Source organism: Chiloscyllium plagiosum, unplaced genomic scaffold (assembly GCF_037043375.1).
Source record: "Chiloscyllium plagiosum isolate Xiang-an unplaced genomic scaffold, Cpla_swu_hap1 HiC_scaffold_21, whole genome shotgun sequence".
NCBI classification, from domain to species: Eukaryota; Metazoa; Chordata; class Chondrichthyes; order Orectolobiformes; family Hemiscylliidae; genus Chiloscyllium; species Chiloscyllium plagiosum.
In genome coordinates, this window is record NW_028270159.1 from 10965862 (window position 1) to 10982963 (window position 17102).

At 42.2% G+C, this 17102-nt stretch overlaps 1 protein-coding gene across 2 annotated transcripts in view; it reads right to left on the reverse strand.

The window, feature by feature from the left end:
* Positions 1-16856, reverse strand: part of gpsm1b (G protein signaling modulator 1b) — a 255633-nt gene extending 238777 nt beyond the window's left edge. Inside the window, exons 1-2 of one of the 2 annotated variants that reach the window (XM_087998247.1) lie at positions 16596-16856; positions 5617-5714 (exon numbers count right to left, since the gene is read on the reverse strand). Coding sequence is in view for 1 of the 2 variants with exons in the window: in XM_087998244.1 (XP_087854370.1) it covers positions 16596-16602 (7 nt within the window). In the remaining variant the exon portion in view is untranslated. The remainder of the gene's footprint in view (positions 1-5616; positions 5715-16595) is intronic. The other variant, XM_087998244.1, reaches the window with a different exon arrangement.
* Positions 16857-17102: the final 246 nt, after the last annotated feature.

The following is a 17102-nucleotide window of genomic DNA, read 5'->3' on the forward strand; positions in this document are numbered from 1 at the left end:
GAGGCTCTCAAGTTATGCAATCAAAACACTAACAGGCTTTGACGAAACTGGATTAATTTCTGAGATGTGGCCACTATCGTATAATGAAATAGTAACTAAACTGAGTCTATATTCCACAGAACTTTCAAGAACGAGGTGATCCAATTGAAACATCAAAATATTATTAAATAGATTTGACAGGGTAGATGCTGAGAGGGTGTTTCACCCGGGTAGGTTCAAAGGCTCAAATTACCTATTTCTACTCCTAGTTTATTTCAACTTTAATGAGTCATAAGAACATAAAGTCCCTCTTTTTGGTCCCTGGCAATTACTGGTGCTCAGAATGGAGGAACATCCTTGCTAAGGAACATGGTGTTCATAGAAGGTAACGTTTCTGCCACACTGCTCCATACAGGAACCATGGACTACTGCATCCTGCACCAGTCACCCTTTCTTCCTCTTTGGCCAAGATTGCTAACTTATTTTGCACCAGAACTATGAATAATAGAGATCCATTTCTACTGACATTTACGTTTACAATTCTTTTTGCCGGCAAATGTAAAGTGAGGACACAAATATAAAAGATGTCTGCTCACCCAGTAAGTCAATGAAACATGTTCTTAATTTATTGTGACCACAGTCAGCTTAATAATTTTATGATGTTTCAATTGGACCACCTCATTCCTGAAAATTCTCTTGACTATAGAATCAGTTTATTAATCACCCCGTACAATAGTTGCCACAGCCCAGAAATTAGTCCAGTTTATTCAGAGGCTTGTTATCAATGTTTTGATTGTACAACCCAAGAGCCTCCATTGTGTCTAAAAACTGAAAAGTTTATTCCAATTTGAGCACTTGACTTGTCTTTAATTATACCAGCCTTCTCCAATCTCTCTTCACCTGATCCCATCAGCCTAAACTTTCCATTTTGTTTTATCCTTTTGAGTTTACTTAACTTCCCTCCAAATGCATCTATGAGCATTATAAGGAAATTGAAAAATATGGTCAGATGGTTGCACTCTTTTTTTCAGACATTGTGAATCACACATGTATCATTTCAACAGTCGTTCCAGTTGCAACACACATTGGCTGTCGACATATCATTGTAAAGTGTTAACTTTATATGGGTCAGTTTTTGTCCAATGTGTGCAGGAGGGTTTCCTGACACAGTATTTGGAGAGGCTAACATGGGGCGAGGTCATATTAGATTTCGTACTGTGTAATGAACGCTGCCAGGTGTTAGATTGAGCACTTTGGTGATAGTGACCATAATTCAGTTATGTTTACTTTAGTGATGGCAAGAGATAGGTATATACCACAGGGCAAGAGTTAAAGCTGGGGGAAAGGCAATTACAATGCTATGAGGCAAGATTTAGGATGCAGAGGATGGGGTAGGAAACTGCAGGGAACAGGCACAGTTGAAATGTGGAGCTTATTCAAGGACCAGGCAGGGACGAAGTTGTCAAGGACGGGAACTGTGGTTTACTAAGAAAGCTGAATCTCTTGTCAAGAGGAAGAAGAAGACTAATGTTAGGATGAGATGTGATGGCTCAGTTAGGGTGCTTGTGTGTTCCAAGCTAGCCCAGAAAGACCTAAAGAGAGAGCTAAGAAGAGCTAGGAGTGGACATGAGAAGTCATTGGTGGATAGGATCAAGGAAAACTATAGCTATATCAAGAATGAGAGTATGAGTAGGGCCAGTCAAGCATAGCAGTGGAAAGTTGTGCATGGAGTCAGAGGAGATAGGGGAAGCATGATATTAATACTTTTCGTCAGTATTCAGACTAAAAAAAGTCAATGTGGTTGAGGAGAACACTAAGATACAAGCTATGACACTAAATGGGATTGAAGTGCAGAAGGAGGAGGTGTTAGCAATACTGGAAAGTGTAAAAACAGATAAGTCCCCTGGGCCAGATGGGATTTATCCTACAATTCTCTGGGAAGCAGGGAGGTTTGGCTTTGATCTTTATGTCATCATTGTCTACAGGAATAGTGCCAGAAGACTGGAGGATAGCAAATGTTGTCTCCTTGTTCAAGAAAGAGAATAGAGAAAACTCTGGAAATTATACACTTACTTTGGTTATGGGTAAAGTGTTCGAAAAGGTTATAAGAGATAGGATTTATAATGAACTAGAGAGGAATAAGTTGATTCGGGATAGTCAACACGATTTTGTGAAGGATAGGTCGTGCCTCACAAACCTCACTGAGTTCTTTGAGAAGGTAACCAAACAGGAGAATGAAGGTAAAGCTATTGATGTGCTGTATATAGATTTCAGTAAGGCATTTGAAAAGGTTCCCCACGATAGGCTATTGCATTAAATACAGAGGCATGGGATTGAGGGTGACTTAGCAGTTTGGATCAGAAATTGGCTCGCTGAAAGAAGACAGAAGGTGATGGTTGATGGGAAATATTCATCCTGGAGTTCAGGTACTAGTGGGGTACCACAAAGGTCTGTTTTGGGCCTACTGTTGTTTGTCATTTATACAAATGACCTGGATGAGGGCATATACGGATGCATTAGTAAATTTGCGGTGACACGAAGGTCGGTGGAATTGTGGTGAATGACAAAGAACGTTGTAGGTTATAGAGACACACCGATAAGCTTCAGAGCTAGGCTGAGAGGTGGCAAATGGAGGTTAATGCAGAAAAGTGTGAGGTGATTCATTAGATTACACAGTGTGGAAACAGGCCCTTCAGCCCAACAAATCCACACCGACCCTCCGAAGATCAACCCACCCAGACCCATTCCCCTACATTTACCCCTTCACCTAACATTACGGGCAATTTACATGGCCAATTCACCTAACCTGCACATCTTTAGACTGTGGGAGGAAACCAGAGCACCCGAAGAAAACCCACGCAGACACGGGGAGAATGCGCAAACTCCACACAGACAGTTGCCCGAGGCGGGATTTGAACCCGGGTCTCTGGCACTGTGAGGCAGCAGTACGAACCACTGTACCACCATGCCGCCCAAATTCACTTTGGAAGGAGTAACAGGAATGCAGAGTACTGGGCTAATGGTAAGGTTCTTGGCAGTGCAGATGAGCAGAGAGATCTCGGTATCCAGGTACATAGTTCCTTGAAAGTCGCCACCAGGATTGATAGGGTTGTTAGGAAGACATAAGGTGTGTTAGCTTTTACTGGTAGAGGGATTGAGTTAGAAAACATGAGACCATGCTGGCAGCTGTATAAAACTCTAATACGGCCGCGTACAGTTTTGGTCACTGCATTATAGGAAGGAATTGGAAGTTTTGGAAAGGAGATTTACGAGGATATTGCATAGTATGGAGGGAAGGCCTTACGAGGAAAGGCTAAGGGACTTAAGGCTGTTTTTGTTAGAGAGAAGAAGGTTGAGAGGCAACTTAAATGAGACATCAGATAATCAGAGGATTAGACAGGTTGGATGGACAGTGAGAGCCTTTTTCCTTGGATGGCGATAGCTAGCACGAAGGGACATAGCTTTAAATTGAGGGGTGATAGATATCGGACAGATGTAGTTTCTTTACTCAGAGAGTAGTAAGGACAATGACCTGCCTGCAACAGTAGTACACTTGCCAACTGTAAGGGCATTTAAATGGTCCTTGGATAGGCATATGGACAAGAATGGAATAGTATAGGTTAGATGGGCTTCAGATTGGTTTCACAGGTCAGCACAACATCGAGGGCTGAAGGGCACATACTGCATTTAATGTTCTATGCTCTATAATCTTAGTTCAGTAACAGTGCTCTTACTTCTGTATCAGAAAATTGTAAATTCAAGTCGCATTCCAGGAACGTGGGCACACAATCCAAGGTGACACTTCAGTGCCGTACTGAGGGAGAGCTACACTTTCATCTGGGCAACATGTCAAATAGAGGCCCAAAAGCTTTTTTTTGGTAAAACACTCATTCTGCTTTTCATCATTTTAGAATTAGAATTAGAATCCCGACAGTGTGGAAACAGACCCTTTGACCCAACAAGTCCACACTGACCCTCCAAAGAGTAACCCACCCAGACCCATTCCCCTACCCTATATTTACCCCTGACTAATAACCTACACTATGGTCAATTTAGCATGACCAATTCACCAAACCTGCATATCTTTGGATTGGGAGTGGAAACCGGAGCAGGCGGGGGAAACCCACGCAGATACGGGAAGAATGTCTGTGTGGAGTTTGCACAGCCACCGGAGGCTGGAAACGAACCCGGGTCCTTGGCACTGTGAGGCAGAGGTGCTAACCACTGAGCTGCTGTGCCGCTCATCATTCTATTGACAAGTACAAAAACAAGTGAAAGTTCACTTGCACAAAACATGCAAATGAGTACTGAGACCACATGCCAGAGTTTATTATGCACTTATTATCTAGTAGTCAGAAATGCAATTGAACACACATGGCAACTAATGCAAAGCATTGGACATCACTGATCTGGGTGGTGCAGTGATAGTGCTTCTACCGCGGGGCTAGGTGGTGTGGGTTTAAGCCCCAGCTGCTCCAGGGTGGTGTCATAAAATGGCTGGACAACACTGATTAAAAATAACAACACTAATCCAGGTTGACACTTGAGCACCTGGCAGTCAGAAGTGCCATCTTTCCCAGGTTAAAAAATCCCGTGACACCAACAAAAGCAAGGGAGCTCTCGCAGTTTGCCAATTCACACTTATCTACTAAACATCATTAAAAAAGATAAACTGCTCATTAACACCTTGTTCTTTAGGTGACTTTGCTGCCTGCAAGTTGATTGTTTAGCTTATCTACATAAAATTGTGATCTTGCTCCTTCTACACAAGAAATCTTTGGAGAGGTGAACATTTTTGATTGCTGCTTACTGTACAGAATTCCAACATGAAATGCTTAAATGCTCATCACTAGACTGTGACTTCCTGCTTTCACAGGGTGTCACCAATACATCCTCACTTTCTGCAAAGAATGCATAGCACTAAATCCATCATGAAAATAGCTGCTGCTGGGTAAAAGAAAAAGATACATTAGACCACAATGAGTCATTTAGAGATAGATTTATCTTCCTCCTCCCACTTATACACCACAGGCATAAGGGCATTTGCAGTCACATTTAGACAACAATGCTTAATTACAATCTTCTCCCTGCAAAATTGCTGAGGGAGCAATTTAAATCGAAGTAAATGAAAATCTAAAGAGCCCAGGTTTATTTGCATTGTAATTAAATAAAATACACCACTGAGCCACAGAAGGAGATAGGGGGTCAGATGGCCTCAAACACGTGCTTGGGAAGGTTTGAAGAGTATATTAAAAAAAAAGAAAAGATTAAACCACGAACAGATGCTGGTCATCACTGAATAAAAGAACTAAAGTTACCAGCAGGGGCCTTGCAGGGTAGTGGTCGTGTCGATAATTTTGGGTGAGCAGGCCTAATTCAAGGCCTAGCTGCCATAGATTTGGTGACGCCAGTGTTGGACTGGGATGTACAAAGATAAAAATCACACAACACCAGGTTATAGTCCAACAGGTTTATTTGGAAGCACTAGCTTTTGGAGCACTGCTCCTTCATCAGGTGGGTTGTGGGCTTCCAAATATACCTTTTGGACTATAACCTGGTGTTGTGTGATTTTTAACTTGCTGCCCTACATGCGCCACAACATATCTGATTAGATTGATTAAAAAATAATAAAGTTACCAGTGGGGCCTCTTGTGATGCAGCAGTAGTGTCTCTCCCCCTGGATTAGGAGGCCCAGGTTTAGGTCCCACTTGCCCCAGAGGCATAGAGCAGCATCCCTGAACAGGTTGATTAGAAAATATCTGTAAGTTATCAGTCTGGGAAAGAAAAGTAATAGAGGTGTTACCACCACATCCTCACTGTCTACAAAGAGCGCACAGCACTAAAACCATCATGAATATAGCTGCTGCAGGGTAAAACAAAAGGCACATTAGACCACAAAGGAGTTAAGAATTCCTTTAGGAACTGTTTCTGAGGAAGTCAGATGGTTACCTAAGGGACAGTGACAACCACAAGTGTGAAGTGAGTTTTTTTTTTGTTGTTAAAAAAGTAAAAGCGAGACCATGTTTGGTTTTTTTAATGCACAACTTGCTGACACAAATAGTGCTTAGTTGATGTTTTATTCTTAGTTTGCTTATTACAGCCAAACGTAAAGTTTTGTCATGCCGTCTTTTCGGGTATTTATTCAAAGTGCTATATTTTTAAAAATATAACCCGTCTCTAAGAAGACTGCTTCACGATGGCTGATGAGAATGTGGAGGTCTGTCGTAACCTGATGTTATAGCACAGGGCCATACAAACATAAGATAGGAAATGTGATAATCCCACAAAAAGGGGGAATATTGTTGTTATCAAGATTGAGCAGCAAAATTCTCTCTTGGCTGCACAGCCATGCAGAAGCAGGAAAGATTAGAAGAAACATAGTTGAGCAAGAGGGATAAGACATAATGATACGTACATTGGTACAGACCAGTAAAGAACAATAGGTTTTAATTGCCATTAACTGTGTCTAGTTTCGTGCATGATGTGGAGGCCCTGGTGTTGAACTGGAGTGACCAAATTCAGAAGTCACGCAACACCAGGTTATAGTCCAACAGGTTTATTTGAAAATACAAGCTATCATAGTGCTGCTCCTTCATCAGGTGGAGTAAACTGATCGGAGTTTTGAACGCATGCAAAGTCCCCTCCCAACTCCATTTGGATTTAGCCTCCTACCCCTCACTTTTGGTGGACTGCATCGCCCTTAACAGGCTTTGCACATCCTTAATCAAGTGGGGAACATGGGTGTTATTACTGGTGTAAAAAAAAGTGATTTGGTGACAGGAAAAAAATGCTCAGTTGTATCTAAGAACACTTCTGGATATTTTAAAAAAAAAGGCATAAAAAATACATATGAGGAAATTCATACTAAAAATGATGGTTGGGTATATGCACGGAAAGTTACACTCTAAATAAATTTAAAACTGTGTGAAGATGGTCAACAGAATCCTTCTTCACCAACTGGCTTTCTGAATTTGAACAATATTCCACTCAGCCCTTAAAACCTTTCAGTTCACAACATGGTGGCTCAGTGGTTAACACTGCTGCCTCACAGCGCCAAGAACCCAGGTTTGATTCCATCCTCGGATGACTGTATGTGTAGAGTTTGCACGTTCTCCCCTTGTCTGCATAGGTTTCCTCCGGGTGCCCAATGGCATCCCACAGTCCAACAATGTGCAGGTTAGGTGGATTGGCCATGCTAAATTGCCCAGTGTCCAGGGATATGTCGGCCAGGTGAGTCAGCCATGGGAAATGCAGAGTGACAGAGATGGAGTGGGTCTGAATGGAATGCTCTTCGGAGAGACGGTGTGGTCTTGATAAGCCAAAATGGCCCGCTTCCACACTGTAGGGATTCTATTATTCATTGATGATTTGTATCCCAACTCTATTCATCAACTTTGGTTTCCTAACCCTTAATATCCAACTGTATTAAAATCCAGCCTTCTTATTTACAAAAATCATATATTATCCTTCCCCCAACCTCAGATTTCCAGATTTTCAGTACACTTTGAGTGAAGTACTCCCCAACAATGAATATTCTCACTCTTGAAAGTATTACTTAAAAAAATATGCTGTTCTGATTTTTCAGCTTGTATTTCTCAGGACACATGCAAGAGTATCATATTTTAAAATGGTCAATCATTTATACTTTATCAGAAATAGAGGGCTAATTGGTTAACATGGGGTCTCCCTGATCCTCCATTGCAAAACTTCAGTTTAAAAATTTTAAAAAGGCATGTCCTAGAGTCATAGAAATGGACAGCACAGAAACAACCCTTCAGTCCAACTCATGCATGCTGACCAGATATCCTCAATAAATCCAGTTCTATTTGCCAGCATTTGGCCCATATCCTTCTAAACCGTTCGTATTCATGTACCTATCCAGACGCCTTTTAAATGTTGTAATTGTACCAGCCTCCACCACTTCCACTGGCAGCTCATTCCATACATGTACCACCCTGCGTGTGAAAACGTTGCCCCTTAGGTCTGTTTTAAATCCTTTCCATCTCACTTCAAACTTATGACCTCTAGTTTTGGACTCCCCCACCCTAAGGAAAAGACCTTTGCTATTCACCCTATCCATGCCCTTCATGATTTTATCAACTCCCTATAAAGTCACCCCTTAGCCTTCAACACTCCAGGGAAAATAGCCCAGCTTATTCAGCCTCTCCCTATAGCTCAAACCTGGCAACATCCTTGTAAATTTTGTTTGAACCCTTTCAAGTTTCATAACATCTTGGTTGAGATATGCTTCATGGTTTGCAAAAATCCAGTCTTTTATAAACGGAATTCAAATTTCATTATCTGCCACAGTGGGATTCAAATCCAATGAGCCCAGAACATCAGCTCAATTTCTTGATTACCAATCTAGTGACATGAACACACTAACACATCCCCATACTGCTTGCCTGGAATATAACATTGGATAAATTGCCTCAAAATACTTGGACAGCTGAAGCAACTGTCTTTGGTTTGCACCTCCAAACTTCATTCCCAGGTCAACACCTCCATTCAAACGTCAACTCATCTCTCCTGACATTTCCTTTTGCAGTTGGACATGCAAGTTTTTTTCTTTGTTTCAGCTAATTCTTGGAACACCTTGTTGTCAAAAATGTGCACTGCAAATGTATGTTGCCGTGGTTCTTGGAGAAAAATGCAAGTTTACGGGGGGAGAGAGGCTCTTGAAAACAGCGTCTCTCGAGTATTTTAAGTCTGCATTTCAAATTTCCAACATTCATGGTATTTTGCTTTCATTCATTTCGATATTACCAAATGGAGCCAGTACAGTCATGATGGACTGAATGGCCTACTTCTGTGCTATGATTCTACAACTTATTTACCAAACTTGCCAAGTATACTTTGTTCAACTTTTACATTCATTTAGAACTAGTCTAGATACAGGAAAACTCCAACTTTAACCTTTTATGTACAATCCTGGAAAGCAAGCATCAGATTATCAGACCGGATTTTCACCAACTGCGCATCCACATTTCTGACCAAAGGCCACTGGCGAATAATGAAGAGCTGGATGAAATTATGCTGTTTTTTTCTGCTCCTCGAACTCCCAGACACTCAGAAACCCATGCCATCCCTTTTGTCGAGCTCCGCTAACTAATTTCCTCATGGTAAATGGATCATTGGCCTTTACTTTGAAGAGAATGGAGTATAAACGTAGGGAGATTTTGATAAAACTATACAAAGCACTTGTCAGATGACAGCGGAAATGCTAGAATTCTGGGTCCCTTGTCGAAGGAAATATAAAGTTGGATTATAGGCGGTCCAGCAAAGAATCACTCGGCTGATAAGAAGTACGGTGGAACCATTTTATGAGAAGCAGTTAAGTAGGTTGGGCCTGTAATCACAGTAACTTAGAAGAATAAGGTGACTTTATTGAAACATACAAGATTTGGAGACGTTGGTGTTGGACTGGGGTGTACAAAGTTAAAAATCACACAACACCAGGTGAGAGTCCAACAGGTTTATTTGGAAGCACAATCTTTCGGAATACTGCTCCTTCATCAGGTGGTTGTGGAGTATAAGATCGTAGAACACAAAATTTATTGCAAAGGTTTACAGTGTGATATAACTGAAATTATATATTGAAAATGACCTGGATTGGTTGTTAAGTCTCTCATCTTTTAGGATGGGCATGTTGGCTTCAGTTCATTCATATGTAAATTCCAGAATTTTCTTAAAAGTTACATTCTCAAGTGAACTTCAACAATAGGTGCCATGTTGGCCCAGATAATGCATTGAAGGTGTGAGGTGCCCTGTGTGAGGCTGTCTGTGCCCCCATGTTCAGACTGATTCTAATCTAAAAAAGGGGATTTACAGAATCTTACATGGATTCATGCAGTTTTTGACCAAAATAAAATGTAATACTGCAAGTACAAATTCACCCCACAAACTTATTTGCATGTGTGTGCGCACAGGATGTGTATGAGCATCTGCAAGACATTGTGTGTATGTGTGTGAGTGAGAGTGCAAGGGGGTAGAAGTCTGTGAAAGGGTGTATGTGTGCATGAGAGTGTGGGAGTGTATGCGTAGGCATATGAGACAGTACTTGTGTATGAGAGAGGGTCTGCGTGGTTTAGGGGTCTGTAAGAGTGTGTGTGCATGTTTGCATGCGCACCTCCGTCTGCTTATCTGCCACTTTGTGTTGTGCAGAAGCTGATAGACAAGTTCACCACCCATGGGGATGGCTTCAACCGTGACCTTGGGTTCAGGTCACACTACAGGTGACCCCACTGCACTACATTTACACACAGACACACACTCCTACAGATCAATACACTCACGCAGACTCTCTCTCATACGCTAACACAGACACTCCCACACCCATGCTCATACACACACCCTCTCACGGACTTATACCCCTTTACACTCTCACTCTCTCTCACAGACACTCATGCCCCCCTGCACCCCACCCAACAAACACACATACAAGTTTGTGGGTTGAATTTGTACTTGCAGAGTTACATTTTATTTGCTCAAAAACTGCACAAATCCATAAGACCTTAAGACATAGGAGAGGAAGTAAGGCCTTTCGGCCCATTGAGTCCATTGTACCATTTAGTCATGGCTGATGGGCATTTCAACGCCACTTACTCGCACTCTCCCCATTGTCCTTAATTCCTTGCGAGATCAAGAATTTATCAAATCTCTGCCTTGAAAACATTTAACGCTCCGGCCTCCCTGCGTTCCGTGGCAATGAATTCCACAGGCCCACCACTCTCTGGCTGAAGAAATGTCTCCTCATTTCCATTCTAAATTGACCCCCTCCAATTCTAAGGTTGTACTCACAGGTCCTAGTCTCCCCACCTAACGGAAACAAATTCCTAGTGTCCACCCTTTCTAAGCCATGCATTATCTTCTAAGTTTCGACCTCATGGAACACAGGGAGAACTAGCCATTTGGATACAGAACTAGCTCAAAGGAAGAAGACAGAGGGTGGTAGTGGAGGGTTATTTTTCAGACTGGAGGCCTGTGACCAGTGGAATTCCACAACATAAGAGGTACAGTTAGTAAGTTTGCAGATGACACCAAAATTGGAGGTGTAGTGGACAGCGAAAAGGGTTACCTCAGATTACAACTGGATCTGGACCAGATGGGCCAATGGGCTGAGAAGTGGCCCAGATAAATGCGAGGTGCTGCATTTTGGGAAAACAAATCTTAGCAGGACTTATACACTTAATGGTAAGGTCCGAGGGAGTGTTGCTGAACAAAGAGACCTTGGCGTGCAGGTTCACAGCTCCTTGAAAGTGGAGTCGCAGGTGGATAGGATAGTGAAGAAGCCGTTTGATATGCTTTCTTTTATTGGTCAGAGTATTGAGTACAGGAGGATGGAGGTCATGTTGCGGCTGTACAGGACATTGGTTAGGCCACTGTTAGAATATTGCGTGCAATTCTCGTCTCCTTCTTATCGGAAAGATGTTGTGAAACTTGAAAGAGTTCAGAAAAGATTTACAAGCATGTTGGCAGGGTTGAAGAATTTGAGCTATAGGGAGAGGCTGAACAGGCTGGGGCTGTTTTCCCTGGAGCGTTGGAGGCTGAGGGGTGACCTTATAGAGGTTTAAAAAGTTATGAGGGGCATGGATAGGGTAAGTAGGCAAAGTCTTTTCCCTGGGGTTGGGGAGTCCAGAACTAGAGGGCATAGGTTTAGGGTGAGAGGGGAAAGATATAAAAGAGACCTAGGGGGCAACTTTTTCACACAGAGGGGGGTACAGGTATGGAATGAGCTGCCAGAAGAAGTGGTGGAGGCTGGTATAATTGCAACATTTAAGAGGCATTTGGATGGGTATATGAATAGGAAGGGTTTGGAGGGATATGGGCCGGGTGCTGGCAGGTGGGACTAGATTGGGTTGGGATACATGGTTGGCATGGACGGGTTGCACCGAAGAGTCTGTTTCCATGCTGTACATCTCTATGACTCCCCTCAACCTTCTAAACTCTAATGAATACAATCCCAGGTTCATTGTATGTCAGGCCTACCATTCCAGGGATCATCTGTGTGACACGCTCCAGTGCCAGTATGTCCTTCCAGAGGTGCGGGGCCCAAAACTGGACATAGTATTCTAAATGGGGCCGAACTAAAGCTTCATAAAGTCTCAGAAGCACATCGCCGCTTTTATATTCCAACCCTCTTCAGATAAATTACAACATTACATTAGCTTTCTTAATCACAGACTCAACCTGCAAGTTAACCTTTCGAGAATCCTGGACTAGCACTCCCAGATCCCTTTGTACTTTGGCTTTATGAATTTTATCCCCATTTAGGAAATAGTCCATGCCTGTATTCATTTTTCCAAAGTGCATGATCTCACATTGTTCGTTGAATTTCATGAGCCATTTCCTGGACAACTCTCCTAAACTCTTTCTGCAGCCTCCCCACCACCTCAGTACTACCACCTGTCCACCTAACTTCGTATCATCAGCAAAACTTCGCCAGAATGCCCCCAGTCCCTTCATCCAGGTCATTAACTATAAAGTGAGCAGCTGTAGCCCCAACACTGAACCCTGAGGGACACCACTTGTCACTGGCTGCCATTCCAAAAAAAAACCTTTTGTTCCAACTCTCTGCCTTCTGTCAGACAGCTAATCCTCAATCGGTGCCAGTAGCTCACCTTGAACACCATTGGCCCTCACCTTACTCAACAACTTCCCGTGAGGCACCTTATCAAAGGCCTTTTGGAAGTCGAGATAGATAACATCCACTGGGTTTCCCTGGTCTAACCTATTTGTTACCTCTTCAAAGAATTCTAACATGTTTGTCAGGCATGATCTCCCCTTACTAAACCCATGCTGACTTGCTCTAATCCAACCTTGCACTTCCAAGAATTTTGAAATCTCATCCTTAACGATGGATTCTAGAGAATTTTCTCAACAGAGGTTAGGCTAATCGGCATATAATTTTGCATTTTTTGCCTTGGTCCTTTCTTGAACAGGGGGTAACAACTGCGATTTTCCCTGACTCCAGCGACTTTTGAAAGATCACTATCATTGCCTCCACTATTTGCTCAGCCACCTCCATCAGAACTTTAGGATGTAGCCCATCAGGGCCAGGAGATTAATCAATTTTTAGACCTTTGTAGCTTTTCTAGCACTTTCTCCTTTGTAATGGCTACCATACTCAACTCTGCCCCTGATTCTCCTTAATTGTTAGGATATTACTCATATCTTCCACTGTGAAGACTGACACAAAATACTTATTAAGTTCTTCAGCTATTTCCTTATCTCCTAGCACTAGCCTTCCTGCATCAATTTGGAGTGCCCCAATGTCTACTTTTGCCTCTCATTTGTTTCATATGCATTCACAGAAACTTTTGCAATCATTTATAATGTTATTGGCTAGCCTACCTTCATATTTGATCTTCTCCTTCCTCATTTCTCTCTTTGTTATCCTCTGTTTGTTTTTGTAGTCTTCCCAATCTTGATTTCCCAATGCTCTTGGTCACTTTACAGGGTCTCTCTTGATTTTTGATACATTCCCTGGCTTCCTTTGTCAGCCATGGCTGTCTAATCCCTCCCTCCCCCAGGTAGTCTTTCTTTTCTTTGGGATGCACCTCTGTACTGTATCCTCAATTACACTCAGAAACCCCTGCCATTGTTGCTCTGTTGTCTTCCCCATTAGGCTCTGCTTCCAGTTGATTTTCGTCATTTCCTCTCTCATGCCCTCATAATTACCTTTGTTTAACTGTAACACCATTACATCCGATGTTGCCTTCTCTCTTTCAAACTGCAGACTGAACTCTACCATATTATGATCGCTGCCTTATAAGTGTTCCCTTACTTTAAGATCTTTCATAGCACTAAGTCCAGAATAGCTTGCTCCCTTGTGGGCTCCTTCACAAGCTGTTCCAAAAATCCATCTTGTAAGCATTCCATGAATTCCCTTTCAACATTATTCACCGGCAACATTATTCACCCAGTCCACCTGCAAATTGAAGCTCCCCCATGATCACCGTGACCTTGCCTTCTGACATGCCCTATCTGTTTCCTGGTACATCTCGCACCCTTGGTCCTGATTACTGTTAAGAGGTCTGTACATAACTCCTATTATGGTTTTTTGCCTTTGTGGTTCCTCAACTCCACCCACACAGACTCCACATCTTCTGATCCTATGTCATTCAGTGTCATAGATTTAATTTCATTCTTAACTAACATGGCAACCCCACCCTCTCTGTCTGCCTCCCTGTCTTTTCGATAAGTTGTAAATCTTTGGATGTTTAACTGCCAGTCCTGAACCCCCAAAACCACGTATCTGTGATGTCTACCACATCATAATCATTCACGACGATTTGTGCTGTTAATTCATCTATTTTGTTACAAATACTACATGCATTCAGGTAAAGCGCCTTAATGCTAATTTTCTTATGCTCATGATTTCCAACATCTCTAGTAATATGTCCTAAGTTATCCTTCCTTTTTGCTTCATTCCTATCCTGCCTTGAACTTCAGCCCTGCACACATGCTAACCTGCTGCTTATCTTTCTACCTGACTCCATACTCCCTGTAGCTTTCCCTTTTCCTTCCCCCCCCGCCCACCAGCCCACCAAAAATGTTCCATGTAAGATTCTGTAAATGCCTTTTTTAGATTAGAATCAATCTGAACATTGGAGCACCGACAGCCTCACACAGGGCACCTCAAACCTTCAATGCCATTTCTGGGCCAACATGGCACCTATTGTTAAAATTCACTTGAGAATGTAACTTTAAGAACGTTCTGAAATTTACATTTGAAAGAACTGAAACCAAGATGAGAGACTTAACAAACAGTCCTTAACAACAGGCTTTTTCAATATATAATTTCAGTTACATCACACTGTAAACTTTTGCTATATAAAATTGTTTGTCTTATGCTCTTATATTCCACAACTACCTGGTGAAGGAGCAGCGCTCCAAAAGCTAGTGCTTCCAAATAAACCTGTTGGACTATAACTTGTTGCATAATTTTTAACCTTGAAACATACAAGATTTGTAGTGGACCAGACAGAGGCAAGAATTGGTTCCATGGGCATAAACTTAGACTGAGAGTCGCACATTTGAGACAGGATAAGGAGGAATTTCTTCCGAGGATTAGTGAATCTGAAAAATTCTTTACTGCAAAACATATTGGAGGCTGGTTTGTAAAGTGTATTCAAGGCCAATATAGACAGATTTGATTTATTATTGCCATATTTACCGAGAAAGTGAGAAGTATTGTTTTGCATGCTGTGCAGACAGATCATACCGTACAAAGTACATCAACTCCAGAGAAGGTGCACAGAGAGGGATCAACATTAACATTTCACATGTCTGTTCAAAAATCTGATAACAGCAGGAAAGAAGCTGTTCTTAAATATGTTCATACCGGTCTTCAAGCTTAGATATCTTCTGCCCAACGTACAAAGATGGACGAGAGTAAGGGAACGAAGGGTTACTGGGAAATGGCAGAAAAATGGAGAGGAGAATTATTAGATCAGTTATGATCTCAAGGAGTAGTGGAACAGACTTGATAGGCTAATGGCCTAGTCCTGCTCCAACATCTTCTGGACAGAATCAGTTGCAGCATCAATCCCTGACCAACTGGGCTGCGGGTAGCAATTCGAGCTCCATAACTATATGGAACTGCTAAGGCAACAGTGCCAAGTTGACAGGTTGATGCACACTGCTCATTACCCAGGGAACACAAAGCTCTTAGACATACTCTCAGAATCTGGTTCACCATCATTCAATACCAGTGGCCTTTTTGTAAAAAGAATTTCAGTAAAGACAGCAGCATGTCTTATCTCCTAGAACATAAGTTTTAGAGTAGACCAACAAACTGCTTGGATGATTTTAAACACAGAGAATAAAGCTTTTAACTTCTAGGCCAGTTGATATGAAACCGCAAGAGAAACTCCCAAGTAAACAATGAGTCCCTAGTGTCTATTATTCATGTAAACAAATCTGAAACCATTTGCCAGCTCAAATACGCCACTTAAGCATGAGAATACAACACAGGGCATATTTTACGAACGCAGTGAGGTTCGTAGGTTCTACAGGTACTAGGTTTTAAATTTAAAATATTTTAACGTTAACTGCTTTTACAAGTTAATGGATGCTGTTCATTTCCTCCTGTCAGCAATTCAGGGTGAACAACACTGATCAAATAAGGGTACTTATCCTATACTTCCCACAACTTTTCTCCCTTTATCATCAAACCCCAATATCAAAGCAAAAAAAAAACCCTGACTCCTCTCATTCGGGTTAAGCCAAATCTTTTACGAAGGTGACAAATCTGGAATGGCTGGCCGCCGCCGTTCTCGTCTCCTGCGGCTCGGATTCTTACTGGGGGCCCAGGTCTGATGCGAGGCCTCGGTATCCGAAAATAAAGAGGGGGAACGAATAACAAACAAAAAGAACATAAGCATAGTCCCACACACGCACACAAAAAAATCAAAAATAAAATAAAAGTTACAACTGAATAATCCAAGTTAAAACAAAAAAAAGTTCAAATCAACGACTCCCTGATGACACGGTTTTACAGATGGGGAGGAAGTAGAAATCCAACACATTTGGTCATTCATCAAACTTGTTCTGGTTTTTCTTAGGACGAGGGGATTTTAAAAAAAAGTTTTGAAGAAACTTTTTGTACTTACTGTACATATTTGCCGGCAGGTCACTCCAAACCTTTCCACCCTCTAAAAAAACCTTTTTCTTTGTAACAATGTTACTAAACAGACAATCAATCGGATACAATGTTTCTCTATCGGAACTCGCCACAGTCAGAAACCTCGAACCTCCGCGATGTACCCAGCAGTGAACGGGAGAGAACCAGCTCTATCCATCTGCTTCCCCAGTCCCTCCCAGTACCGGCACCGGCTGCGGAAAGCCGCAGGCGCTTTTGTCTGGTTACTGTTTTGAGAAGGGGCTCAGAGACAGAGCGAGGGAGATAGCACCCACCCCAATGCTATTAATCCACCCCACTGACTGTTAGTATTTCCATTTTTATCGTTTCTTGAATTGGAAGATCCGCCACTCGTCAGCATGTATTGTGGCGAGTAAGAGAAAAGGCAAAGTTGTCAAAAAGTTTTCTTGTCTGAAGCAACCATGCCACCTGCAGTCCGCATTGTTCACTGGAGAGAATCTCACAGTATTGTGGCTGC